Genomic DNA, 27,445 nt, shown 5'->3' on the forward strand with positions numbered 1-27,445 from the left:
ATCTCGATGGCACAAAACCGTGCTAATTCTCACTCACTAAACTTGAAATTACCAACTTCAAACGATTAGCCAAAACTTTTGCAATGATTTTATAAGGGGCATTTATGATGCTAATCGGACGCATATGCTCGATTTTCTTATAAGCACTTGCTTTAGGAATCAAAACAATAAAAGAAGAATTGAACCTTTTTGAAAATGAGGTATGAGAATAGAATTCGGAAAACAAAAGTTAATATCGTCTTCTACAAATGACCAACCTTTCTTAAAAAACATCAAAGAAAAGCTATCCGGACCCGGAGTTTTATTACCATCGAACCCGCAAATAACTATGTGAATTTCATCAGTACCGAACAGGGCTTCTAGTGAAGTAGCTTGTTGGGCTGTTAATTTATGCAAGCCCAATTCGGACCAGTTTATTCTCTGTGTGCATACAACAGTGGGCAGGGAAAAAACACTTTGAAACACTTTTAATGTATAACTTTTAACACGATCAGGGTCCTCAACCCATTCGTCTTCAATTGACATACCCGTGATGAACGACGATTGTTGCTTAATACGAGACATGAGGTAAAAAAACCTCGTATTTTTATCCCTCAATTTTAACCACTTCACCCGTGAGTGAATTCGTTTCTTGCACTCTACTCTTGTTAACAGGGCCTTTTTTCTTTTTTTGCACTCCACAATGATACCAGCTTCTAACTCGTTTAAATCACGAGTTTGATACAAGTTTTATTCTTTTGATTTCTGATTCACAATGAAAAAGTTCATCTTTTGCTTTTCGAGATTCAAGGGTATTCCATCCACGTATGTAACACCCCGTCAGAACACACTAACGGAATATTAACTTCTTGTCCCACAGTTAACGGTCACACCCTCTATATGAGACGTTTTTCGAAAAGTAATCGCATTTATTTCAAAGGCATTGTCATGAAAGTAAAATAATTCAAAACATTTAATGTAATGGCAACAATAAATAATCCATAATCCATAAACATTATTTAAAAGGAAATTGTTTTAAATGCGATCAAAATGTTCTTGACAAAAAGACCCATGATAAACTCCAATCAAGTGTATGCACTACGCAAGCACATAGTTATCAAAGCAATGCAGAAGCTAAGTACCTTTAAGAACCTGAGATAAAATATGAAAACGATCAACAAAAATATTGAGTGAATCTATAGGTTTAAGTAAATCAATTTATCTTTGTTAGACCACGAGATTTAGTTCAAAGCAGTAAAAATTATACAACAGTTATGAGCACTTGAATATAAAGCTTTAACCCGCGGATAGCTTATTGCGCTACACGACTTCCTTTACCCCATATTGCAAACACTGATCAAGCATTCGGTAACAAAGTTATAAGCACCCAGTCTGTAGAGTGAGGTTTGTCAAACCTATGGTACCGTCCTCATAGTTCGAGCCTTACAAAGATTAATATATTCAAGCTAGAGGCTTTTGGATCAAACTTATTGTGTATATTCAGTTTAGTAGTCGTGTCTAATGCGTAAAACAGTTTAAAACAATATTTTATCTCATCCCAAAAAGTAAAAGTGTATGGGACTGTAGACTCACATTGAGTGCACTTGACATTTCACAAGCAAAAGTATTCGAATTATAATGACCGAGTAATGCAACCTAAATGTACCATTTTATAGTTATATAAGTTTGTTTCAAAAGACAGATTCATAGTACAGTTGTCTTATTACTCAGACCGACCACAGTCGTATAGTAAAAGTCAACACAGAAGTCAACTAGTCAAGCAAGTCAACAAAAGTCAAACTTAGTTAAGTTTGTCAACCTAAGCCAACTACATCAGTATGTCATGTCAATGATGTCACAAAGTCAAACCAAGGTCAACTCATAAGTTTCACATATTCGTTTAGCCAATAAACGTTCACTAGTGTAACTATCGTACGTTTTCACAACGGTCATGCAATCGGACAAGCGTAATGGCACATCAAACAATTATGAGAAACTTCAGCTCATAATTTAATGTCATAAGCTTTCTGAAAAGACTAAGCACGCTATCATACAATTCCTAGAACTCACGTAGCATGCACAACATTCAAGTTCAGTTTATGTTCGCGCATCAGTTTTATTTTAATTCTCATTTAATCTATAAAATAGCAATCAATATACGGACAATTGGAGATGATTCTAAGCACCTCAAGTTATAAGTGGTAAAAAGATCAAAGAAAACCATATAGCCAATTTGTACAGTTTTAACCAACTTGTCGGACTTCCCGATTTAGACAGAATCCATACCTTTAGTTTCGGCACGCATACAACACATAGCAAATAAGACTTTCAGAGCTAGACACGTAAACAAGATATGTTAGGAAATATACATAAAACAACATACCATAAGCACAAGGTCTAATTCAACTTCTACTTCATGCTAGGAAATTATTTGTGCAAAATATAAACAGATTCGATCCCATTCAGGTAGTCGTTTTTGGGGTCGATTATACAAGCATATGGAAACAATTAGCATGTGAAGTCTACATGAAACATCAAGTTCTAATCATGCAATTTACAGAATACAAAAGCTTGGTTAGCAAAAAGCATGTTAAATGGTCGTTTGGTCCATGAACAACTTACTAGTCAACACGTTGTAACACAAACAATCAAGTAATCATAAAATGACTTTTACAAATCCGATTAGTATGTTATCATAGTCCATTTTATGTGTTTTTCAATTCTCTATCCATCTAGTATCAGTTCATAAGCCAATTCAAAACACACAAATTTCAGTTTTCGAAATATAGCATAATTATATACCGAAACTTCAAACGAGGATAACTTAGTCTATACAAAACGAAATCATGCGATTCAAGCGAGCAAAATCAATAGTTTTTCGATATCTATTCATCTAAACACTTTTAATGTACAGATAAAAAAGTCACAAAACCAGTAGCATAGCAATACAATTCGTTTTAAAACACTAACTCGCAAATCGAACAAAATAACGACTAGTTACATACACAATTGCGACTAATTGAGCAATAGAATATCTAATTCATCATAATAGCAATAGAATTCAGATTTATAATTTTAGGGTTAGCAATTATATCTTTCTAGCACAATCAATGCACGTTACTAGATGTATGATGAAGCAAGGAACAACTTTGAAGCACAAGACTTGTTCTAATTTCGAGTTTTGAGTGGTGGTATGGTGGTGGTGATGTCGACGGCCAAAGAAAGCAGGGGAGGGAGAAGAATGTTGATTAGGTTTAGAGTGGAGAAGTGTCAGGAGCTTTTTGTTTACTAGTTAATTAGTTTAGGGCCTCAAATAACATTGACTGGTGATCCAATTAAACAAAATTAAATCCAATAAGGGGTGGTGATGGTGGGTTCGGCCGTGGGTAGCCCATGGGGTGGTTCCGGGCTAGAATACTAATTTGTGTGTTATGCGTCAATTAAGATATGGCAATTCTCTTCATATCCCGTTGATTAACCACAATAGTATGGTATATCATTCATCATGATCTTTCACATTTTAAAATATATGGGTATTTTTTTTACTAACGGCGATTAGGAGTCGTTGACGGGGTCCGAACGCGATGTCGAACTCAACTACACTATCATTTACTTGGTACAAACCATTACAGTCCTACCGCCCATCGGAAGGAAACCCCACAACGAATGCATAAGAACATCGCGTGTGATAATACCCCTTGGGTGAGGTTTAAACGCACTGACGTATGAAATCTCCCCACGAAACTCCACATGAGAGTTGAACCTCTGACCTCCCTTACGAGAAGTCAGGTCACCACCAATGTATAAACACCTTGCGATTATAGCGGTAGTAAGTTAAATGAGGACGATGAATAGAAAATTTTAATGTTATGTTTAATATAAACGGGGGGTGTTACAATTGCATTCTATTTCTTCTTTTGATATATTTGGTTGTCTATAAATTCATAAACATTTGCATTGCTCTCTGTAATAAAACCTATACATCGTTTATTTCTATTTATCAAAACCTATACATCTAACTAAACGCTTCATAAATTGACAAGTATATTTTTCATCACAATATATCAAACTTAAAAAAGTCCAGGGGGTGTTCATGAAAATTATACAAATCGTATTCGTATCGATACACGTTTGCTTGCAACTGTATAGCGTCTGTTCATCACGATCATCCAAATTCCCCCAAATAATCACCCTTCCCTAACCCTAGATTCCCAAATTTCAACAAATTCATAAATTCAGCGTTGATAAATTACTCGATAGTATCATAAAATTACATCTCATGGGCCGAATTTCAATAGAATCTGCGAAAACAGTGTTAGAGGTAGCAGATGTCGCATTCAAAGCCGTCGAATTCTCTCATCACCATCATCTACCGCACATAAATGGACATGAAGCTGAATCCGTCGATAAAAAGCAACAATTGGATGATAAAGATAAGGAATTAGAGGATTTACGATTAGATAATCAACGTCTTAGAGATTTACTCGAACAGAATCTTAAACTTCTTCAGAACATATCCGAATCTCCTTGCTTATTAGAGGATTGTCCTCCTGATGTATGTGTACTGATTATTACTGTATTACGGAGTATTATTTTATTTGATGATTTATAGATTCCTGCTATTTTATATATACAAATATAGATAAAGATGATGATTTGTTTAATTATTTGGAGAATTGTGAGGTCAAATTGTTAAACTTTTATGCTCCATTGTTACTTTGATACTAAAATATTACTAGCCTGTTTACAATAACAATGTGAAATTTTGTTTTTGAACGGCGATTTTTTGGCATCAGTAGATCATTTATTTCAACGACCCTCATCATTTGCACGTAACACACACGTTCGGGCGGAAACCCGACCCGATCGACGGAACCGGGAACACATCATCCATTCGGGCAGTGGTCCAGGTAGAGGTCCGTGAACAAATCCGGTAAAACCTCCCTATAGCACCATTATTGGTGTTCAATTGGTTTAAAGAGAATCATGTCATCCCTAAGGATCGAACCCATGACCTCTCCCTATCCCATGATACAAAGTACATGGGGGAACCATTGGGCTATGCCCTCAAGCTTTTTCTTTCAATAACCAGCCAAATGACTACAGGACCATCGGTCTACTCTACCTCAATTCACCATTTTAGTTATAAGTAACAACAATACCTAAAACTAGCTTGTTTGAGTAGCTTATATTGTTCCTGTGGGAATGTTTATTTTCCTACAATTAAGTCACGTTAGTTAGCTGCACATGGTTATTTATAAGTAGTGTTACTGCAGCTGCATACTCGTATTATGGATACAGTGGAATCTCCAAAGTTCTTGAGTCATTTGAAGACTCTCCATGATGATTCAGTTGATGGAATACCTGGTAATATTTCTCGTGATGACTCAGTTTTGGAAGTAGCTGTTTATGACATTTATGTTTATTGGCTTCTCTTTTATCAGGTTTGGATCTTCACGTAGAAGAAATTATAATCAATGTTGGCGGTAAAGAACCAAGTTTGTGGATTTGGGTCTCCGACGAAATGGTGCGTGAAAATGCAGAAGAGAAGAGTGGGATTGATGCTGAAAATTATGTAGTTATTAGCCAGGAACAGGTGGTGGATGGTATTGCAAACTTTATGGCTAGATGTGTTCTGTTGAACCCAAAAGCTAAGGTATAAGACATTTAAATGCTTGTTCATGTTTGCGAATTTACTTATAGAAAGGTTACTGCAGGCACTCAATTAATGTCACACTGTTTAAATTTTATCATTCTTTTAAATGCAGAATTTGACACCTGAGGAGATGCAGAAGAGTAAGTTCGCCTTTTTTTGTTGTTTAATCCTTGAAATGGTGCTAGTTAGCTTTTGTATCATATATCTTGTTTTCAAAAAGCTTCTTACGCCTTAATAAATGCAAATTTAAGGTAAAAGAGGATCTAACACACCAAGTTTTAGTTTTTTTTTTTTTTTTACTATTATTACCAAGTTCTGTCCTTGATATTCCTATTGCTCTTTTCTTATCACTGTAAGATTAAATTTTTAAGGTTATCAGTATGTCTAGAGTTGATTAGTTGTAGATAAAATCACGTAAAATTTTAATTAGAAGAAGATAAGTCTATGTACGGCTGTTTTGACTAACATCCTTTTCATTCTTCCACATTCAGTTTTCTTTTCACTAACATAAGCTCTAAAAGATTAATGGTATAAGAAGTAACACATCGTGAAAGATGAACACATATGTCCATTGATTATAAGTTTATAACATCTGTTACTGGCCCTGATCTTCAACCTTAAGCTCATTGTAACGTTTGTACTTTGCAAGCCTTTATATATTTTGAAAACTTGACCCGTTTTATAAACTTGTACTGTCAAATATTCTGATTCATGAATCTGCAGAGCTGACCAAGGCATTGGGTGGCATGAGCAAGTTTGAGAAGTTGTTAGAAATATGGCATGCTGGACAGCTTTTCTATTTGATGGCAACCTGGGGACTTGCTATAGCAGGGTCAGTTTTTGTTCTTTTTTACCATTCTCTTTCATTTAGATCTGAATTGAAAACAGTATGGTGAGTTGTTAAACTTCTATATATACATTCATGAATAAATAACCCTAGTTAATATATAAATCCATGTTTGATCTCTTGAGTTTCCTTGAACAGGTTGTACCAGAGTCGAGCTGTGTTGAGAGTCGCTGCTAGGGGAGTCCATGCAACAAGCAAAGCTGCTATGAGGGTTCTTTAAGCTGTTAATTCTGGATGCTCTTTGACATGAAATGTAATTATGTAAATATAATGCCAGTAACATTACTACACCTCTTCAAGTTGAAGAATCCTTTATTAATGTGGTTTTCGTTTGTATTCTTCGTGTAGATTTGATTGCTTTATTACGTTATAAAATACGTTGTAAATATATGATTGGCTTGTGTGTAATGCCAGTTTATTCGTCATCCTAATACTTTTCTTGGTGTGTCGTGTGTCGAACTTTTGAGAATGACAAAGATTTGTAGATTAAAACTACAGGATAAATGTGATTTGTGAAGGAACCTTCTATGCATTCTGAACACGTTACCTTTCAAAAGGATTTGCAACTCAACTAGAATATTCTCATCTTTTCTTCATTATTTGTACAAAACTTCAAATGGGTAAATCGTGAACTAATGTTTTCATTTTCCTTCTTTTCGCTCATAAAATAAGTGCTACAAATAATATACTAGAATTGAGTTTACACAGTTTGATTAGTACATCTATTTGGACTATATTCTATATCAACTTAACATAATTATGTCTTTTGATAGCTTTTTGGTCATCTTAATATAAGAATGGTGGAAAAAGAATAATGCAACAATTGCAGTGGTTATAAATTATAAATAAATTTTATTTATTTTGGTGAGTCATGAGTGACGTAAACATGGCTTGGTGAGAAAGAAAAGGTTCACAAAATCAGAAGTGCTGAACACCACCAACCAATACCAAATGGTGCTATTTTCAACCCCTGAAATTTTCCTTTATTATAATATACCCCCTCCAAAGTTTTATTTTAAGTTTGTCTGAATATTAAAGGACATATATAGACATTAAATCTATTTCAAAAAGGTTTTTATTTAAGGGTTAAATGCTAAAGCATTCAATATGGTAGTGATCAAACTTAAAGCACAATGTGTCCGTAGTTTATTTTAAGTTTTTTATTTAAGGGATATATATGACATGGACCAATAGGAAAATAAAATAATTTAAAAGGAAAAAAAAAACAAATAAACAAGGAGTGGCGGCGGGCTGGTATCCATTTCAGGGGTTGCGTCAATTTGGACGGTGGATCCGGCTCCGGACACTACGTGCTCTAAATAGCTAAATAGGCAATCAAACATGTGTTTATTTCGCAGTGATTTATAAATCTTATTCATTTGATCTAATTTTATTGCTCTACAAATTTTTTTATCGTAAGTGACGTAGGTAAAATGCAACTTTTTTAAAGATAAATAATATGTAGGTATTTAGCCTTATGAAGATGAATAAAATACTCATCGGTAAAGTATCTTTAAAATTTGTTAACTAAAGACGTTAAACTTGCGGTAAAATGCAACTTTTTTTTAGTCTTCAATACCATACAATACATACAACTTATTAATTTTGGAGTCAAATATTAGAGTAAAGAAAACTACAGGGACCATTTCAGAAGCTAATCAAAAGATAGTGCTACAAATAGTCAAATACTCGCGACTAAACTTTGGTAGTTCCTTTTTCATCAGTCATATTCAGATCTTCACCGGAGATAAAAATGGCCGGAATAATAGAACTTTTGCCAAAAGAATACGGATACATCATCCTCACCATCGTTGCTTACTGTTTCGTTGATATCTACATGCAGATTCAAGTCGGCAGAGCTCGAAAGAAGTAATCTATTTCTTTATATATTACTCTAATTAATTAATCTATTCTGTATAATTCTACTGTATAATTATATGTGTAAAATAGTTATAAATGCTCGCCGAACAACACTCTGACTCTAATTCCCCTATTGTTGCCAATTGATATCGTTATCTGTTGGTAGGTACAAGGTTTTTTATCCAACAATGTATGCTACTGAAGCTGATAGCAAGGACTTTAAAATCTTCAACTGTGTTCAGGTTTCTATATTACTCATATCAATTTTTATTTATTTTTTGTTGTAATTGCAATTGTATTCTTACTGTTGATTAAACTGCTTATTAAGTTGACAATTCCAATAAAATCAAAATCTGTTCATCTGTTGTATCAAGTGTTGATGGAATTTATTGTTGGGTTTGATTAACTTTAGGGTTTGAGGGATTTGATTTTGTTTATTTGTAATTGTTTGTAGAGAGGGCATCAGAATTCAGTCGAGAGAATGCCGATTTTCTTCACTTTGATAGTTTTAGGAGGGTTTAAGCATCCACTTATATCGTCTGCCCTGGGGTTAGTTTACACCGTTTCACGATATTTCTACTTCACCGGTTACTCGTCCGGCGATCCTAAAGGCCGTCTTCCCATTGGGTAAGTCAATTCAACCTTTTATTTCCTGTATATATACTGAAAGTTTGATTATATTTAATGTAATTGAATTTAGGATGTAAATATTTAATACTCATATGATTTGAGTTTGTATGATGAATGAATCTATTTTTATGATCTCTTACTAGTGACTTCTTTAGTTGAGAGAATGATAAATTTTATGATCAAATATTAAGTTAGAAGTAAGATTAACTGGTATGTGGTTAATCGTGCACTGGGAAAAGGCTCTAGCGACGGGAAACCGGCCACTAGTTACAAAGATCCAATAAGGTTTCGATTAACCAAACCGCTTAAGTTCATAAAGTTTATAGTACTATATTTTTCGGTATGAACTTAAGGGGCAGATACATGGAAATAATGTTGCACAAAATATATTTGGTGCAGTTGTGCAAATCTATTGTGTGGATTAAGTACATTGATAGGATTTGTTGGTTATTTTTTCTATCTTTGTATAAGTTGTTATATTTATACCTTACTTTCAATAACATACTTGATTACCCGACCACATCTTGAATTCGAAGTCTAATTGTTTCATTTTGCCTTTTGATTTGGCATATTTATTATTCTCATCTTCATTGTGAATACTACGACTACGAGTATATGTTCATTTATCTTTACGAATGAAAAGGATAAACAAAGTCAGTAGTGGTATTTGAACATTTTATAGCTGTTTGTTGATAAACAGAATAGAAGGCGCAAAATTAGCAACCCATTTCATTGTCGTTACTAGTTGTTTTTTGTAATTAGTGTTGTTTTATTTAGTAATAAACATGATACTCGTATGCAATATCTCATGAACTGTGTTTTGTCCAAACAGAACCAATGAAATTATTATCAAGGAGATTGACTTTAGCTTTTGTATATTCTGTTTGCAGGGGATTAAATGGTATTGCAATCCTGGGTCTTATGATAGTGAATATTTCGTTCGGGGTGAGTCTTCTCAAAGCATAGTGAAGAAAACATTGTGAAGAAAACCATGTCATTTGATTTATGAAGTAACCTTGTTATGTTTTCGTCGTAGTAGTTAAAAAACCAGAGCTATAAGCTCTTTCGTTTGTATTGTTGATGACCGTTTTAGGTTGCACCATTCGGCCCTTGTTGACTCTAGTTGTAACATAAACAGAAACTATCTTGGAACGATAGTTCCACTCAGCTTTCTACATAATGCAAACTACGTAGTAATAAATTATCCATCTTGTTTCACTACTTATTGAACCAACATAAGTAAACAACTATAGCATCTTCATTATTTATATCCAACTACACTTTTTTTTTTTTTTTTTTTTTTTTTTGAAAGCTTAAAATTTTATTACCACCAAAAGTATATGCATCCAACAAACTGACCTGCTACACCAAATTACAACAAAACAGAAACTATAGCAAACAAAAGATACACCAGATACCAAAACCCCCTGTTACAATTAGACCATAAAATCATGAAACTTTACACTTCAAACCCAAGATCCGTTAACCCACCGTTGATGAACCCTTAACGAGCTTAACGAATACGCAATCTTTTCATCGGTACGTTTAAAATACACATAATAATTGGACCCCTTTATCCTGTTAATCTTCCCAACCCACCATCCATCTCTATCATACGCATCAACCAAGTCACCAACTGAAAACCCAGTAACCGGAATCTCATCAGGCGCCGGCCGGATTTCATCGGCAGGAATCACTTCTCTCAAGGGACTTAATCCGTCTTCGGCGAGTAAAGTTCTGTATTGTACAATGTACTCGTTATTTGAAAGATATGTGATTATAACTGCAGGGTAATATGAACCCTTTAATCCTTTTTCTTTACTTGATATTTCGACTAGATTGCCCCTTGCAAACTTCATCTTTTTTGATGATGGATTTTGATGTGAACAGAAAATAATACTCCGTATATGAAAAAATATGAAATTGACCCAAAGTTGTAGAAATAATTTCAGGTTTATTTCATCGGGATTCGGGAGCGAAGAAAAAGAATAGAAAATAACCCTACAAGGTTGGGCCGTGTTAAATGGGCTTGTAGATACATTTTCACAGTACAAAGCAAAACGACTCCGTAAAAGTAAAAGGCTATCACTTATCTTCAAGGTTGCAAAATTCGCTATTCGGGGATAAATCGATCGAGACTTTAGAAAGATTAATCGGTAATTCAGGGATTAATCTAGGATTAATCGAATTTTACTTTATACATTTAAATATAAAATTTTAAAAATTTTATGTGTAAATATAGAAAAAACTATAAATATAAAAATAAACTTTAACATAATTGTCTAAAATTATTCATTCTGCTCAAAAACTATAAAGTTTTAGTTTAAATTCATGTTAAAATGTTAACCATTCTTTAATTTGACAGAATTTGATTATCAAATTCGATTTTGACCCATCAATTGACGTAACAGTTTGATTAAACAGATTTTTGAAAATCGGAATGGATTGCTCTTAATAATGATTAATCGGGGATTAATCGGCGAGTAATCGAGATTTTTACAACACTACTTATCGGGATTTTTACAATACTACTTATTTTGATTCACATCAATTTATTAATTAATAATTATAATTAATAATAATAATAATGAAATTTTCGTTTTTTTGCCAAGAAAAATAAAAAAATAATAATCATAAGGATAATGATGATAATAATGACGACGGCGGGATGACAACGACAACATCAATCGTTATGTGTCTACTAGAATTCTTGCCGGAATTTCGGCCGGTAGTATTCCGGCCGATTGGAGGCTGGATGTTGTCTTTAGCTTTTCCGTGGGTTCCGGTCATTCCATTTACCCTGTTGTCGTTTCGTGTCGGGATGTTACGATGTTGTTGCCGTGCTGTCGACCTCCATTGAATTCGGAAAATAAAGGTTTACAATGGTGGTCTCTAGACTTTTTGAGGGCTTTACGATCGCCATAAACGATGGTTTTTTCTGTTAGATGGGTGACTTCTTCAATGTTTACTGGTCTCGGGGAAGGTATTCTTGTGTTCCCCGGTGGATGGTGCTTGCGGCTTGGCTTTAGGTTTGGTTTTGGTCATCGTGACGGTTTTGACGATCTGGTGGATCGGGAGGTCCTATGCGGGCTTGGCCAGGCTCGAGGGTGTATATATTGATTGTTTTGGTTTATGCCGAGTTTAAAGGTGCAATTGTTTGTTTTAGGTTGGTTCAAAATGGTACAATGTGGTTTGTTTGGTGTATGTTGTGCGTTTTATTGCTTGAACACTAGGTTCAAGTCAACAGATGTTGATCTACTTAATTGATTTAATCCGTTCGGTAAAAAAATAAAAAAATAAAATTGATCCCAAAAATTTAGGTATCTAAAACGAGGCGAAAAATTAAGGCTCTTAGATCCGAACGAATGATAAAAGCTATTTAAAAAAAAACTGTCGTCATATAAATACTAACGTTTTTCATCAACGGATAGTTGTTTAGGAAACATCAATATTCCTATTCACCAAATCAATAAACATACAACTTGAGTCTATCTTATACCTAAAAAATACAACATATATAAATCAATAACCATTAAAAATTAATCAATTGCAAGTTTGCAACACTAATTATTATCAGGCGACGATGAACATGAATTATCTGCAACGATTTAAATTTTGAATTAACAATATATCAAGAATTATGAAAAAGTGTTCATGACATTCATAATAATTTTATAAATCTTCAAGTACAAAACTCTAAACTACCTTATGATAACAAATCTAATATGATAACTAATATGTATATGTAACCATTTAATAACAAAACAAAAAAAAAAAAAAATAAAAAAAAAAAATAAAAGGGATACAAAAGAAACACTTTATGTGAACAAGGTTGAATTGAAATTATGCAAATTAGAGTACATACTAGACTAATAACTGAGATGAAATTATGCAAGGCTGAGATGAAATTATCAATTATGCATTCGGCGGACTACTTCTAGACGAAAGGTTTCCCTTAAATTATGCATTGGGCCGATTACTCATATTGCATCTTCATTAACGATTGAAATTATGCAAGTTCTTTTATTTTTTTGGCACCTAAATATACAAGTTCTTTTATTGAAATTATGCAAGTTCTTTTAAATTATGTATTGGGTCGAGACTGGACACTGATAACAAAAACCCTCATGTGTATTTCTATCCTACGCTTGATGTGTAGTGACCCGAACTTTTTCATGTTTATATATATTAAATGAAATTGATATTTACGTGATTAAGTGTTTCTAACATGTTAAGCAATCAAACTTGTTAAGACTTGATTAATTGAAATAGGTTTCATGTAGACAATTGACCACCCAAGTTGACCGGTGATTCACGAACGTTAACACTTGTAAAAACTATATGATGACATATATATATATATATATATATATATATATATATATATATATATATATATATATATATATATATATATATATATATATATAACATGATATTATGATAAGTATGTATCTCATTAGGTATTTTAACAATGAGTTATATACATAAAAATGAGCCTATTGAATTAAGAAACTCGAAAACGATATATATAACGATTATCGTTGTAGTGACCCGAACTTTTCCATGTTTATATTTATTAATTGAGATTGATATTTACATGATTAAATGTTTCCAACATGTTAAGCAATCAAACTTGTTAAGACTTGATTAATTAAAATATGTTTCATATAGACAATTGACCACCCAAGTTGACCGGCGATTCACGAACGTTAAAACTTGTAAAAAACGACATGACGATATATATATGGATATACATATGGTTAACATGAGATAATGATAAGTAAGTATCTCCATAAGTATATTAACAATGAGTTATATACATATAAACAAGACTACTAACTTAAGGATTTCGAAACGAGACATATATGTAACGATTATCGTTGTAACGACATTTAAATGTATATATATCATTGTAGCGACCCCGACAAATCGTCAAGTGACGGCGTCGGCTACGTGGGTCCCATTACCTGATTATAAGTCTTTAAGATAACGTTTGACCAAAATATGTCGCCTTCATTTCAAAATAAAGATTGTTTCAAAGTTTACAAGAATTGTTCAACCAAAAGTTAAGTTACAACGTTATAAGTACGATTGAAATCTAGGCGACACGGTTTAAAGTAAAGTCAAAAGACGCTCCATGAAATGCATGTATACTCGACATCGGATGCAAGTATCAAATAGTAAGCGGAAGCATGTTTCACATATCGTGCAAGACCTGAGAAAAACATAGAAATCTGTCAACGAAAACGTTGGTGAAATCATAGGTTTAAGTAAGTAAGTACAAGTGAACCACAAGATTTGCATCAATGAAATAATAGTAATACATTCCAAAAGTTTGTTTCACGAGCACCCAATTATCAAAGCTTAACATTCCTTCCATTGTATACCCCATCACTTAGTGCTAGAACAAACACTGATTCTCGAAAATATATTTCATCCGTAGACGGTAGCGAACCGTCAAGGATGAGGGTTGTCAACCCATATGGCCATATAACATAAGTTCTCGCTTACACCCGGCAAGTGTAACTAATGATAATCGAATTGAGGATTTTTGTTCTAAACTCGTATGTAGAATGTTTGTTTTCCCGTTCTTGTGTTCACTTAGTTCAAAAGAATCGTTTATGTTTTCTCATCCCAAATATAAGTTCAAAAAGAGTAAAAGTGGGACTATGATCTCACCTTGAGTGCGAGAGTTATAAAAGTACTTCAACAAGTAAACGCGTGCAAAGACAAGGCTAGTCTTGACCTAAACATATAGGTTATATCAATAACGGTAAACACAAACGGTCAAAGATGTTCAATTAGTCCTATGGCTCGTTACGACTCGATTATGAAGCATGTGAGTCAAATTGTCAAGTTTCATGCAAGATACAAGTATAGAATCATGTTAGAAAGATTGCATAATTAATTGGTTAAGTTTGACAAAAAGTCAAACTTGGTCAAAGTCAACGAAAAAGTCAACATGTTCGGGTCGGGTCTCGGACAAATTTTCTATGCTAGTTATTCATATATAAGCATGTTAGAACAAGTTGCACGCGAATTGGAAGTCTAAAACATGGCAAACATTTCACGTGAAACGGACATTGGAGACAGAAGCTGGGCACGGCTTATGCCGCGCCGCGGCCAGGCCTGTCGCGCCGCGACAATGGCCGTGGCCTGGTCCCAGGCCTGTTTCACTTGTTCAAGGCTTGGTCAATTTTCAAACAAACGCAAAACTCAAACCGTAAACAACTAGAAGACGTATCTTATACCGTTGGAAAGCTCTTTTGACAAGGAACACAACTAAACATGTTTCACCAAACAAAAACATCATTTATAATAGCCGAAAACTCATCAAGTGATCATTAAACGTTCATTTTTAAGGTTTCAAGTTCTTCAAATGCAATTTGAGTTTCGGGAAACCAATTCACACATATAATATGCCGTTTTGAAGGTAATGAAGCATACATTACTACTAAACACTAACAATTAACATTTCATGGCATTCAAGCATCAAAAGTTCATGCCAAGAACTATCAAACCCTAGTCAAACATCTCAAAATCAATAATCATGTTTTTGGAGTTTCCTTAATCAACCTATACATCAAAACGAAGCTAATGATACTAGTAACACAATTAAAACATGCACTTTAACAATCTAACAACATTAACTCATCCAAAATCAAGGATTAAGCACACCCATTTCAAGTTCATGCTAGTTACTCCAAAAACAACAAATCGAGCAAACCAAACATATATTCATGTTAGACTCGAGCCATAGACACTAACTAACACCATTTCAAATCAAAAACACGAATTTAGAGAAATCTAGAGTTTTAGAAATGTTACCCAAACGAGATGAAGTTGGTATCAAATTGTAGAGGATGAAGAGAGGATTCCAAATATGTAATCGGATTTGTTGTGAGCTTCCAAGATTGAATTTAGATGATGAATGAATGGAATGGGTTTGTGTGTGTGTTCTTGAGATGGAGAGAAAAGGGATGAGGGAGATGATGGAATGGATGAAATGGGTTGACTAGTTGACCTAGTCAACTAGTTTGCCCATTTGGCAACTCCGGTCCCTCGGGTTTCAAAGCGGGTGCGGGATTTAACCGATCGAATATTTTTAAAACGCAAGTTAACGAGAGATGTTATAATTAAATGACGGAATTATTATGAACGTTAGTCAACGGAAACTACGAATTTAAATAACGAAAGGTATTATTTAAAAGAAAAAGACGGTGTTAAAAATAAATTTAACGGAAAAACGCGGGATGTTACATTATCCACAACTCAAAAGAAATTTCGTCCCGAAATTTAGTTGGAAGTAGTAGTCGATATCTCTTACTCGAGACTTTACGTTGTCAATGCTATGAATAAGTGAAAGTACGTTCTTGAGGGTTCTCATGAATTTGGATAGTCAGGGTTTTACGTTGCATTAAGGTTCGGTTTTTACGATCCCCAGTTTCAACTGGTTTTCCTATGAAGAGAAGTTTGTCATCGATAGTTGATGTATCCAGCAGGATTGCACGTTCCTGTTCCGCAGGACACGTTTCTAAGTTTGTTACACGAAATGTAGGGTAAACGGAAACTTAATTGAGTCGGAAGTTCTAAACGGTAGGAAGCGGTTCCAATACGCCCCAAGGTTTCAAAAGGTTCAATATTGCGGCTATAGCCTTTCTCGATTCCCAAAATGGATTACACCTTTCCAAGGTGCGGTTTCTCAATATTACGCGGTTACACACTGGGTTTGGTGGGGTTTTCATCTAAGTTCGGCATAACTCTTCTGGCGACAATGGGTTGTCTCGAGCCCTTCTCGGACTTGAACGATCTCAATTGTTGTTTCTTGATGGAGTTCAGATTTCGGTGGTTGATGCTTTGGTTAAATGAATAGGGGTATGACATTAGCGGTCATATAGGGTTTCGGAAAGTGCTGCGTTAATATACGAGTGATAGCTGTCGTTGTAAGAGGAATTACTGAAGGTGACAATACCAGTCTGTAACATGTCTTTCGAAGACGTAAATCGTTCGTTTGTTCGGTTCATCTGTTTGTGGGAGATACGCGGTACGTATGTCCAAGTGGGTTTCCAAGGTTTCTTGCAAAACTAGAAGTGATACGAGTATTTTGATCCGAGGTAATTGGCAATGGTACACCGTGTTAGAATAGGATCTCTTAAGATATGTTTGAACAAGTCAGTTAGGGTTCGAGAAAAAAAATGTTCGTTAGGACTATTCACCCTCGTGGCGAATACTAAGGTAATATGAGGAATTTCTCTATCCATGGAGAAATGTTACAAGGAGTTTCTTTAAACGGAAATGCGAACGGTAAAGATAGTAGCGAAATGAGGACTTAGAATAGGATGAGTTTACATCTCGAGGTTGCCATAACGTGCCTCTAGTTGTCAAAAGTTGAAGTCTGAAAGAGAAACGAGGTAGTACACGTAGTTGTATAGTTCGGGGTTGAATAATAGTTGACCGATTATCAGAAACACAAGGGCGTTAAGTCAAAGAAGAGTGAAGTATCGTTGGATTGTGTGTTATCTTAAATTCCAGTAATATCAGACGGTGACGGTGAAATAACAGAGGTATGTAGTGTGGTACGTGATGACGAGAAGATTGATCGGATCCACAATTTAGTATTCGAATTCTTCGTGTAAAATAACGAATTTTAGTTATGTTGATTTTTGAGTCGAGAGAGTATGCCTTTCGGCGTTCAAATAGAAATATTTCCATGTTCGAGTTCCATCTGTTGCTATACGATTTTAACTAGAAATGTTGGTGTGAAGAATCACGCTCAAGGTTCGAACACGGAGAGGTTTAGAGTTTTCCTTAGTGAGTTAACGAGTTTAAAAGTAGTGTAACACGAGAAAAGTCAGAAATGAATCTTCGGTAATAACAGACGAGATCTAAGATTTTTACGAATACAAGTCCGAGTTGGTAGAGTTTCCTGATTACATGTGGCTTGATTTCGAGATTGATTGTAATGCCTTGACCATTAACATCATGGTCTAGAAAATTGGACTTCGTTCAACAGAAATTCTCACTCGGAGAATTTGGTATAGAGTTGCTCTTTTCTCAAAAGTTCGAGCGTAAGATGGTGATGTTGTTCGTTTTCCTTCTTTACTTAAATAAGTTAAGATGTCATCCATAAATACGATAACAGCTTTGTCTAGATAAGTTGCATACGTGGTTTAGGAGGTTCATGAATACGGACGGAGTCTTAAATAAATCAAACGGTACTAAGAGAGATTTACAACTAACGTTGCGAGTTCGGAAATGGCTTAGGAGACATCGTCTCACTTAACCCCCAATTGATGATAACCGGAACGGAGGTCGATTTGGAACATACGAGATTCGTGCAAAAATCATGAGGTCATGGATGCGAGGGAGAGGGTATCGGTTTCCAACCGAAAATTTCTTAGTTCACAATAATCTATACATAAATGTAGGGCAACAATTTCTCCTTAATGAATAGGTTTTGAGTTCCTTAGTTCTATTGGTGTCGAGTTCAATTTCTTAACGTATATCCTCCGATAATATTTATAGGCACACAATATTTTTCCGTTGGTCGCTTAAATCGCCTAATAGTATCTAGGGGAAAAGATGGAAGGTAATGAGTACAAGTCAAAGTATTGGTTGTAAAACGTCTAGCGGTAATCGAATCGAACAAGTATGAAATATACGGTTTGTTGTGAAGAAACGTACCCGTGACTAGTCCATCATCGTCTCGGGCATCCTAGGTGTCGATGTTGTAAGTTCAACGGCGTGCGTTGGGGTTGATTTTCTTATTTGGGCACACATTCCTAAAATGACCCGGTTGGCCACACTCAAAGCATGCACCCGTCCTGTGTGCGTTGGGCACCTTTCGAGCGATGGGTCCTTGGCGCCGGTGGCGAAACCTGCCACATCCTTCAAAGTGATGCTTGTGGCATTTGTTACAAAAAGGTAGTTTTCCGGCATAGCCTTTCTTGTCGTTGGAGGTAAAAGGCTTCTTGGCGGGGTTGTTGTTATTGTTGTGGTTGCTTGATTGAGAGGCTTCCCATGTTCTTTTGTTGTTACTCGGGTGGTTCTCGACCATTGGTGCCGGTGCTTCCATTTCATTCACCGTTTCTAAGGCTTGGCGGGCCATTGTTAAAGCCTCTTGTAGGTTAGTGGGTTGAGATGTCATTACCTTGTGTTGAATGCTCTTAGGGAGGCCATCCATGTAAAGTCCGACTCTTAGGGATTCGAGAGTCATGAGAATTGGACACATCGAGACTAGTTCGGTAAACCGTTGATTATAAGCCTTGAGGTCATTTCCGGCCGTTTTTAAATTCCTTAGACCCTGTTCGAGCCTTCGAGTCTCGTCGCGCGGGAAGTATTCGGTGATCATTCTTTCTCTTAATTCGGTCCAAGAGAGTGTGTGGGCTTCATCGCTTCCCACTAATTGTACATACGTGTTCCACCATGAGAGAGCAATACCGGTGAAAGTGAGGGTGGAAAACTTGACCTTATCTTGGTCTCGACAACCGCTTGTGTTAAAAACGGTCTCCATTTGTTCAAACCATCGGGTGAGAGTAACCGGTCCTCCGGTTCCATCGAAAGTGGGAGGATTGTACTTCATGAAGTTCTTGTAGGAGCAACCTTCGATTGAATTACCGGCTCCATGATTGTTGTTGTTAGAAAAGTGATCGGCCACGGCCGTACCCACGGCGGTGGTTATCATTCGTTGAAGAGCTTGTTCTAAAGTTTCGAGAGGAGTATTGTGTTGACCTTGGTGAGCCATTGTTCCTTCATGAGACAAGAATATCGTTGGTTAGTATTTTCAACAATACTAACCGTGGCATGGAATAAGGATAGAGAGAAAAATTTTTTCCTTGACTCGCCTTAAATTCTCTATGTCAAAATGTCGGAACGTCCATGTGAATCACCGTAATATAATCCCGGAAATTATATTACCCTGATTCTCATGTGCATTTAACATTACTTCATAAAGTCAAGGTGGCGCACCAACAAAATTTATCAACGTAAGATCAAGATCGAATACGAGTTAGATATGATAGAAGAGTTCGAGTATAAATGCACAATTAGTCAAATAATTCCTACTTCAGTCTATATGCCGGTTGTAGTCTAGATTCACCTATGTACCCTATGACTCGGGGTGAACACAAATGAACTCTAAATCCCTACAACCAAGGCTCTGATACCACCTGTAGCGACCCCGACAAATCGTCAAGTGACGGCGTCGGCTACGTGGGTCCCATTACCTGATTATAAGTCTTTAAGATAACGTTTGACCAAAATATGTCGCCTTCATTTCAAAATAAAGATTGTTTCAAAGTTTACAAGAATTGTTCAACCAAAAGTTAAGTTACAATGTTATAAGTACGATTGAAATCTAGGCGACACGGTTTAAAGTAAAGTCAAAAGACGCTCCATGAAATGCATGTATACTCGACATCGGATGCAAGTATCAAATAGTAAGCGGAAGCATGTTTCACATATCGTGCAAGACCTGAGAAAAACATAGAAATCTGTCAACGAAAACGTTGGTGAAATCATAGGTTTAAGTAAGTAAGTACAAGTGAACCACAAGATTTGCATCAATGAAATAATAGTAATACATTCCAAAAGTTTGTTTCACGAGCACCCAATTATCAAAGCTTAACATTCCTTCCATTGTATACCCCATCACTTAGTGCTAGAACAAACACTGATTCTCGAAAATATATTTCATCCGTAGACGGTAGCGAACCGTCAAGGATGAGGGTTGTCAACCCATATGGCCATATAACATAAGTTCTCGCTTACACCCGGCAAGTGTAACTAATGATAATCGAATTGAGGATTTTTGTTCTAAACTCGTATGTAGAATGTTTGTTTTCCCGTTCTTGTGTTCACTTAGTTCAAAAGAATCGTTTATGTTTTCTCATCCCAAATATAAGTTCAAAAAGAGTAAAAGTGGGACTATGATCTCACCTTGAGTGCGAGAGTTATAAAAGTACTTCAACAAGTAAACGCGTGCAAAGACAAGGCTAGTCTTGACCTAAACATATAGGTTATATCAATAACGGTAAACACAAACGGTCAAAGATGTTCAATTAGTCCTATGGCTCGTTACGACTCGATTATGAAGCATGTGAGTCAAATTGTCAAGTTTCATGCAAGATACAAGTATAGAATCATGTTAGAAAGATTGCATAATTAATTGGTTAAGTTTGACAAAAAGTCAAACTTGGTCAAAGTCAACGAAAAAGTCAACATGTTCGGGTCGGGTCTCGGACAAATTTTCTATGCTAGTTATTCATATATAAGCATGTTAGAACAAGTTGCACGCGAATTGGAAGTCTAAAACATGGCAAACATTTCACGTGAAACGGACATTGGAGACAGAAGCTGGGCACGGCTTATGCAGCGCCGCGGCCAGGCCTGTCGCGCCGCGACAATGGCCGTGGCCTGGTCCCAGGCCTGTTTCACTTGTTCAAGGCTTGGTCAATTTTCAAACAAACGCAAAACTCAAACCGTAAACAACTAGAAGACGTATCTTATACCGTTGGAAAGCTCTTTTGACAAGGAACACAACTAAACATGTTTCACCAAACAAAAACATCATTTATAATAGCCGAAAACTCATCAAGTGATCATTAAACGTTCATTTTTAAGGTTTCAAGTTCTTCAAATGCAATTTGAGTTTCGGGAAACCAATTCACACATATAATATGCCGTTTTGAAGGTAATGAAGCATACATTACTACTAAACACTAACAATTAACATTTCATGGCATTCAAGCATCAAAAGTTCATGCCAAGAACTATCAAACCCTAGTCAAACATCTCAAAATCAATAATCATGTTTTTGGAGTTTCCTTAATCAACCTATACATCAAAACGAAGCTAATGATACTAGTAACACAATTAAAACATGCACTTTAACAATCTAACAACATTAACTCATCCAAAATCAAGGATTAAGCACACCCATTTCAAGTTCATGCTAGTTACTCCAAAAACAACAAATCGAGCAAACCAAACATATATTCATGTTAGACTCGAGCCATAGACACTAACTAACACCATTTCAAATCAAAAACACGAATTTAGAGAAATCTAGAGTTTTAGAAATGTTACCCAAACGAGATGAAGTTGGTATCAAATTGTAGAGGATGAAGAGAGGATTCCAAATATGTAATCGGATTTGTTGTGAGCTTCCAAGATTGAATTTAGATGATGAATGAATGGAATGGGTTTGTGTGTGTGTTCTTGAGATGGAGAGAAAAGGGATGAGGGAGATGATGGAATGGATGAAATGGGTTGACTAGTTGACCTAGTCAACTAGTTTGCCCATTTGGCAACTCCGGTCCCTCGGGTTTCAAAGCGGGTGCGGGATTTAACCGATCGAATATTTTTAAAACGCAAGTTAACGAGAGATGTTATAATTAAATGACGGAATTATTATGAACGTTAGTCAACGGAAACTACGAATTTAAATAACGAAAGGTATTATTTAAAAGAAAAAGACGGTGTTAAAAATAAATTTAACGGAAAAACGCGGGATGTTACAATCATATTAAGATATATTAATATATCATAATATCATGATAATATAATAATTTAACATCTCATTAGATATAATAAACAATGGATTAACAACATTAATTGAGATCGTTAACTTAAAGGTTTCAAAACAACACTTACATGTAACGACTAACGATGACTTAACGACTCAGTTAAAATGTATATACATGTAGTGTATTTAGATGTATTAAAATACTTTTGGAAGACTTCAAGACATATATCAAAACACTCATACTTAACGAAAATGGTTACAGTTACTTTTCCATTCTTTTCTTTCATCAAGAATTCTAGTCGTATTCTTACCCGTATTATACACAGCTTCAAAACGTACTTACTATGAGTATATACCAATAGGAACTAGCATGGGATTCCACTCTTGATTATGTCATGTATGACTAATCAATTTTAACTTCTACCATGAGCTAGTCAACTAACTAGAACTCCTTTTAACCCCACTCACCAATTACCACTCATCATTCACTCCATTTCACTTCCAATTCTCTTTCTAATTCTCTCTCAACACACACACACTATTATGAACGTATTTTTCCAGTAGTTAATCATCATCTTCATCAAAAATTACTTCAAGAATCAAGCTATAATCATCATAGGAAGAACACTTCAAGAACACTTCAAAAATCCCTTCAAGTTTACTAATTTACTTCCAAGCTTTCTAATCCATTCCAAGTAATCATCTAAGATCAAGAAACCTTTGTTATATACAGTATGTTATCTTTCTTATTCAAGGTAATAATCATATTCAAACTTTGATTCAATTTCTATAACTATAAACTATCTTAATTCGAGTAAAAATCTTACTTGAACTTGTTTTTGTGTCATGATCCTACTTCAAGAACTTTCAAGCCATCCAAGATCCTTTGAAGCTAGATCATTTCTTGTCACTTCCAGTAGGTTTACCTACTAAACTTGAGGTAGTAATGATGTTCATAACATCATTCGATTCATATATATAAAACTATCTTATTCGAAGGTTTAAACTCGTAATCACTAGAACATAGTTTAGTTAATTCTAAACTTGTTCGCAAACAAAAGTTAATCCTTCTAACTTGACTTTTAAAATTAACTACACACATGTTCTATATCTATATGATATGCTAACTTAATGATTTAAAACCTGGAAACACGAAAAACACCGTAAAACCGGATTTACGCCGTCGTAGTAACACCGCGGGTTGTTTTGGGTTAGTTAATTAAAAACTATGATAAATCAAAGTTGTTATTATGTGAAAATGATTTTTATTATGAACATGAAACTATATCCAAAAATTATGGTTAAACTCAAAGTGGAAGTATGTTTTCTAAAATGGTCATCTAGACGTCGTTCTTTCGACTGAAATGACTACCTTTACAAAAATGACTTGTAACTTATTTTTCCGACTATAAACCTATACTTTTTCTGTTTAGATTCATAAAATAGAGTTCAATATGAAACCATAGCAATTTGATTCACTCAAAACGGATTTAAAATGAAGAAGTTATGAGTAAAACAAGATTGGATAATTTTTCTCATTTTAGCTACGTGAAAATTGGTAACAAATCTATTCCAACCATAACTTAATCAACTTGTATTGTATATTATGTAATCTTGAGATACCATAGACACGTATACAATGTTTCGACCTATCATGTCGACGCATCTATATATATTTCGGAACAACCATAGACACTCTATATGTGAATGTTGGAGTTAGCTATACAGGGTTGAGGTTGATTCCAAAATATATATAGTTTGAGTTGTGATCAATACTGAGATACGTATACACTGGGTCGTGGATTGATTCAAGATAATATTTATCGATTTATTTCTGTACATCTAACTGTGGACAACTAGTTGTAGGTTACTAACGAGGACAGCTGACTTAATAAACTTAAAACATCAAAATATATTAAAAGTGTTGTAAATATATTTTAAACATACTTTGATATATATGTATATATTGTTATAGGTTCGTGAATCAACCAGTGGCCAAGTCTTACTTCCCGACGAAGTAAAAATATGTGAAAGTGAGTTATAGTCCCACTTTTAAAATCTAATATTTTTGGGATGAGAATACATGCAGGTTTTATAAATGATTTATAAAATAGACACAAGTACGTGAAACTACATTCTATGGTTGAATTATCGAAATCGAATATGCCCCTTTTTATTAAGTCTGGTAATCTAAGAATTAGGGAACAGACACCCTAATTGACGCGAATCCTAAAGATAGATCTATTGGGCCTAACAAGCCCCATCCAAAGTACTGGATGCTTTAGTACTTCGAAATTTATATCATATCCGAAGGGTGTCCCGGAATGATGGGGATATTCTTATATATATGCATCTTGTTAATGTCGGTTACCAGGTGTTCACCATATGAATGATTTTTATCTCTATGTATGGGATGTGTATTGAAATATGAAATCTTGTGTTCTATTGTTACGATTTGATATATATATAGGTTAAACCTATAACTCACCAACATTTTTGTTGACGTTTAAAGCATGTTTATTCTCAGGTGAATACTAAGAGCTTCCGCTGTTGCATACTAAAATAAGGACGAGATTTGGAGTCCATGCTTGTATGATATTGTGTAAAAACTGCATTCAAGAAACTGATTTCGATGTAACATATTTGTATTGTAAACCATTATGTAATGGTCGTGTGTAAACAGGATATTTTAGATTATCATTATTTGATAATCTACGTAAAGCTTTTTAAACCTTTATTTATGAAATAAAGGTTATGGTTTGTTTTAAAAATGAATGCAGTCTTTGAAAAACGTCTCATATAGAGGTCAAAACCTCGCAACGAAATCAATTAATATGGAACGTTTTTAATCAATAAGAACGGGACATTTCAGTTGGTATCCGAGCGTTGGTCTTAGAGAACCAGAAAATTTGCATTAGTGTGTCTTATCGAGTTTGTTAGGATGCATTAGTGAGTCTGGACTTCGACCGTGTTTTCTTTAAAAATGATTGCTTAACATTTTTGTTGGAAACTATATATTTTTAACATATGAATATTATGTGATATATTAATCTCTTAACGTGTTTGATATTATGTGATAGATGTCTACCTCTAGAACAAGTCCCATTGACTCACCTAATAATAATGAAGAGTCAAATGTAAATTGGAATGATTCGTGGACTGATTCACAAGTTCTCGAAGAGGAACCGGAAGAAGAGTCGGAACCGGAAGAAGAGTCGGAACCGGAAGAAGAATCGGAACCGGAAGAAGAAATAGAACCGGTGGGGGAAATAATAAAACGGTTAAGTAAAAGAGAATCCTCAACCAACCGACCAAGGTTAATTATGGTCAATGGTGTTTCCGCCAAGGAAGCAAAATATTGGGAGGATTACCAATTCTCCGATGAATCGGATTCCGACGAGAATTCCGATGATGTTATAGAAATTACCCCAACTGAATTTAAAAAGGCAAAAGAAAATAATAAGGGAAAGGGCATAAAAATAGAGAAATCTAATTCCAACCCCGATGAACTTTATATGTATCGTCAACCCCCGAAGTCCTTAAGTTGTAACAATGACCCGGGAACCTCTAAACCACCAGGTTTTTCTAAACCAATGTGGACAACGACGGCTCGTATTAGGGGAACATCATATATCCCTAGAAACTTGTCAAAACGAACCAAAACCGAACAAGAAGAAACGAGCGAGTCGGAATAAGATAGTTGTATTCGTGTGGTGTAATATATGTAATATAGTGTGCTTATGCTTTATGATATATGTAAAAATTGCTTGTATTAATAAGTATTTTTTTATGAAACTAACTCTTGTCTATTTTACAGTATAAAAACACAAAATGGATAGACAACTTAATATTTTAAGAGACCTACCCGGAGACATGATTGATGAAATCTTGTCTAGAGTCGGTCAGAATTCCTAGGTACAACTATTTAAGGCGAGATCAGTTTGTAAGACATTCGAAGAACGTTCCAAGAATGCCTTGGTTTATAAAAGGCTTTCATTCGAAAGATGGGGGATATCACATTGGGAAATCCATAAGTTACGATGTGTTTACTTTGACGCATATATTGCGGGGAACCCAAATGCTATTTTACGCAACGGGTTAAGAAATTATTTTGACTCAGTATATCCGAATGTAGGACTTCGTGATTTAGAAAAAGCGGCTAACATGCAACATAAAGAAGCATGTTATGCTTACGGGTTAGTAATGTTCGCTTCTCACCAAAGTGAGAACAAGAACATCGGGCTACAACTATTAAACAAAACGTTCCCACAAGTGACGGAGTCGGTAATTGGGGTAAGAAATGAGGTTTTTAGGTTATTACGAGACTGTTGGTCATTACGTATGAAATGTCCCGTTCTTATTGATTAAAAACGTTCCATATTAATTGATTTCGTTGCGAGGTTTTGACCTCTATATGAGACGTTTTTCAAAGACTGCATTCATTTTAAAACAAACCATAACCTTTATTTCATCAATAAAGGTTTAAAAAGCTTTACGTAGATTATCAAATAATGATAATCTAAAATATCCTGTTTACACACGACCATTACATAATGGTTTACAATACAAATATGTTACAACAAAATAAGTTTCTTGAATGCAGTTTTTACACAATATCATACAAGCATGGACTCCAAATCTCGTCCTTATTTAAGTATGCGACAGCGGAAGCTCTTAATAATCACCTGAGAATAAACATGCTTAAAACGTCAACAAAAATGTTGGTGAGTTATAGGTTTAACCTATATATATCAAATCATAATAATAGACCACAAGATTTCATATTTCAATACACATCCCATACATAGAGATAAAAATCATTCATATGGTGAACACCTGGTAACCAACATTAACAAGATGCATATATAAGAATATCCCCATCATTCCGGGACACCCTTCGGATATGATATAAATTTCGAAGTACTAAAGCATCCGGTACTTTGGA

The 27,445-nt window shown here is 35.0% G+C and overlaps 3 protein-coding genes across 3 annotated transcripts; 2 read left to right on the forward strand and 1 right to left on the reverse strand.

The window, feature by feature from the left end:
- Positions 1 to 4,114: 4,114 nt before the first annotated feature.
- LOC139896610 (uncharacterized) lies at positions 4,115 to 6,935 on the forward strand. Its single transcript, XM_071879258.1, has 6 exons — positions 4,115 to 4,534; positions 5,256 to 5,346; positions 5,424 to 5,635; positions 5,748 to 5,775; positions 6,359 to 6,467; positions 6,621 to 6,935. Exons 1-6 carry the CDS (start codon positions 4,259 to 4,261, stop codon positions 6,700 to 6,702), a joined length of 798 nt encoding a protein of 265 aa, XP_071735359.1. The 5' UTR covers positions 4,115 to 4,258; the 3' UTR covers positions 6,703 to 6,935.
- A 1,270-nt stretch (positions 6,936 to 8,205) lies between these two features.
- LOC139896612 (uncharacterized) lies at positions 8,206 to 10,151 on the forward strand. The gene is made up of 4 exons (XM_071879259.1): positions 8,206 to 8,351; positions 8,509 to 8,584; positions 8,797 to 8,969; positions 9,863 to 10,151. Exons 1-4 carry the CDS (start codon positions 8,236 to 8,238, stop codon positions 9,936 to 9,938), a joined length of 441 nt encoding a protein of 146 aa, XP_071735360.1. The 5' UTR covers positions 8,206 to 8,235; the 3' UTR covers positions 9,939 to 10,151.
- LOC139900267 (protein AGENET DOMAIN (AGD)-CONTAINING P1-like) lies at positions 9,992 to 10,831 on the reverse strand. Its single transcript, XM_071883055.1, has 3 exons — positions 10,445 to 10,831; positions 10,332 to 10,334; positions 9,992 to 10,144 (listed from the first exon to the last, which is right to left on the reverse strand). The coding sequence occupies exons 1-3, from the start codon at positions 10,829 to 10,831 to the stop codon at positions 9,992 to 9,994; spliced, it is 543 nt and encodes a 180-aa protein (XP_071739156.1).
- Between the last annotated feature and the right edge of the window lie 16,614 nt (positions 10,832 to 27,445).

This window comes from Rutidosis leptorrhynchoides, chromosome 3, assembly GCF_046630445.1.
Source record: "Rutidosis leptorrhynchoides isolate AG116_Rl617_1_P2 chromosome 3, CSIRO_AGI_Rlap_v1, whole genome shotgun sequence".
Classification (NCBI taxonomy): Eukaryota; Viridiplantae; Streptophyta; class Magnoliopsida; order Asterales; family Asteraceae; genus Rutidosis; species Rutidosis leptorrhynchoides.

Coding starts and splice junctions, on each gene's coding strand:
- LOC139896612 (XM_071879259.1), top strand. CDS start 8,236: ATGGCCGGAATAATAGAACTTTTGCCAAAAGAATACGGATACATCATC. Junction 8,352..8,508: donor GTCGGCAGAGCTCGAAAGAA/GTAATCTATTTC, acceptor ATCTGTTGGTAG/GTACAAGGTTTTTTATCCAA. Junction 8,585..8,796: donor AAATCTTCAACTGTGTTCAG/GTTTCTATATTA, acceptor AATTGTTTGTAG/AGAGGGCATCAGAATTCAGT.
- LOC139896610 (XM_071879258.1), top strand. CDS start 4,259: ATGGGCCGAATTTCAATAGAATCTGCGAAAACAGTGTTAGAGGTAGCA. Junction 5,636..5,747: donor TGTTGAACCCAAAAGCTAAG/GTATAAGACATT, acceptor TTTTAAATGCAG/AATTTGACACCTGAGGAGAT. Junction 6,468..6,620: donor TGGGGACTTGCTATAGCAGG/GTCAGTTTTTGT, acceptor TTCCTTGAACAG/GTTGTACCAGAGTCGAGCTG.
- LOC139900267 (XM_071883055.1), bottom strand. CDS start 10,831: ATGAAGTTTGCAAGGGGCAATCTAGTCGAAATATCAAGTAAAGAAAAA.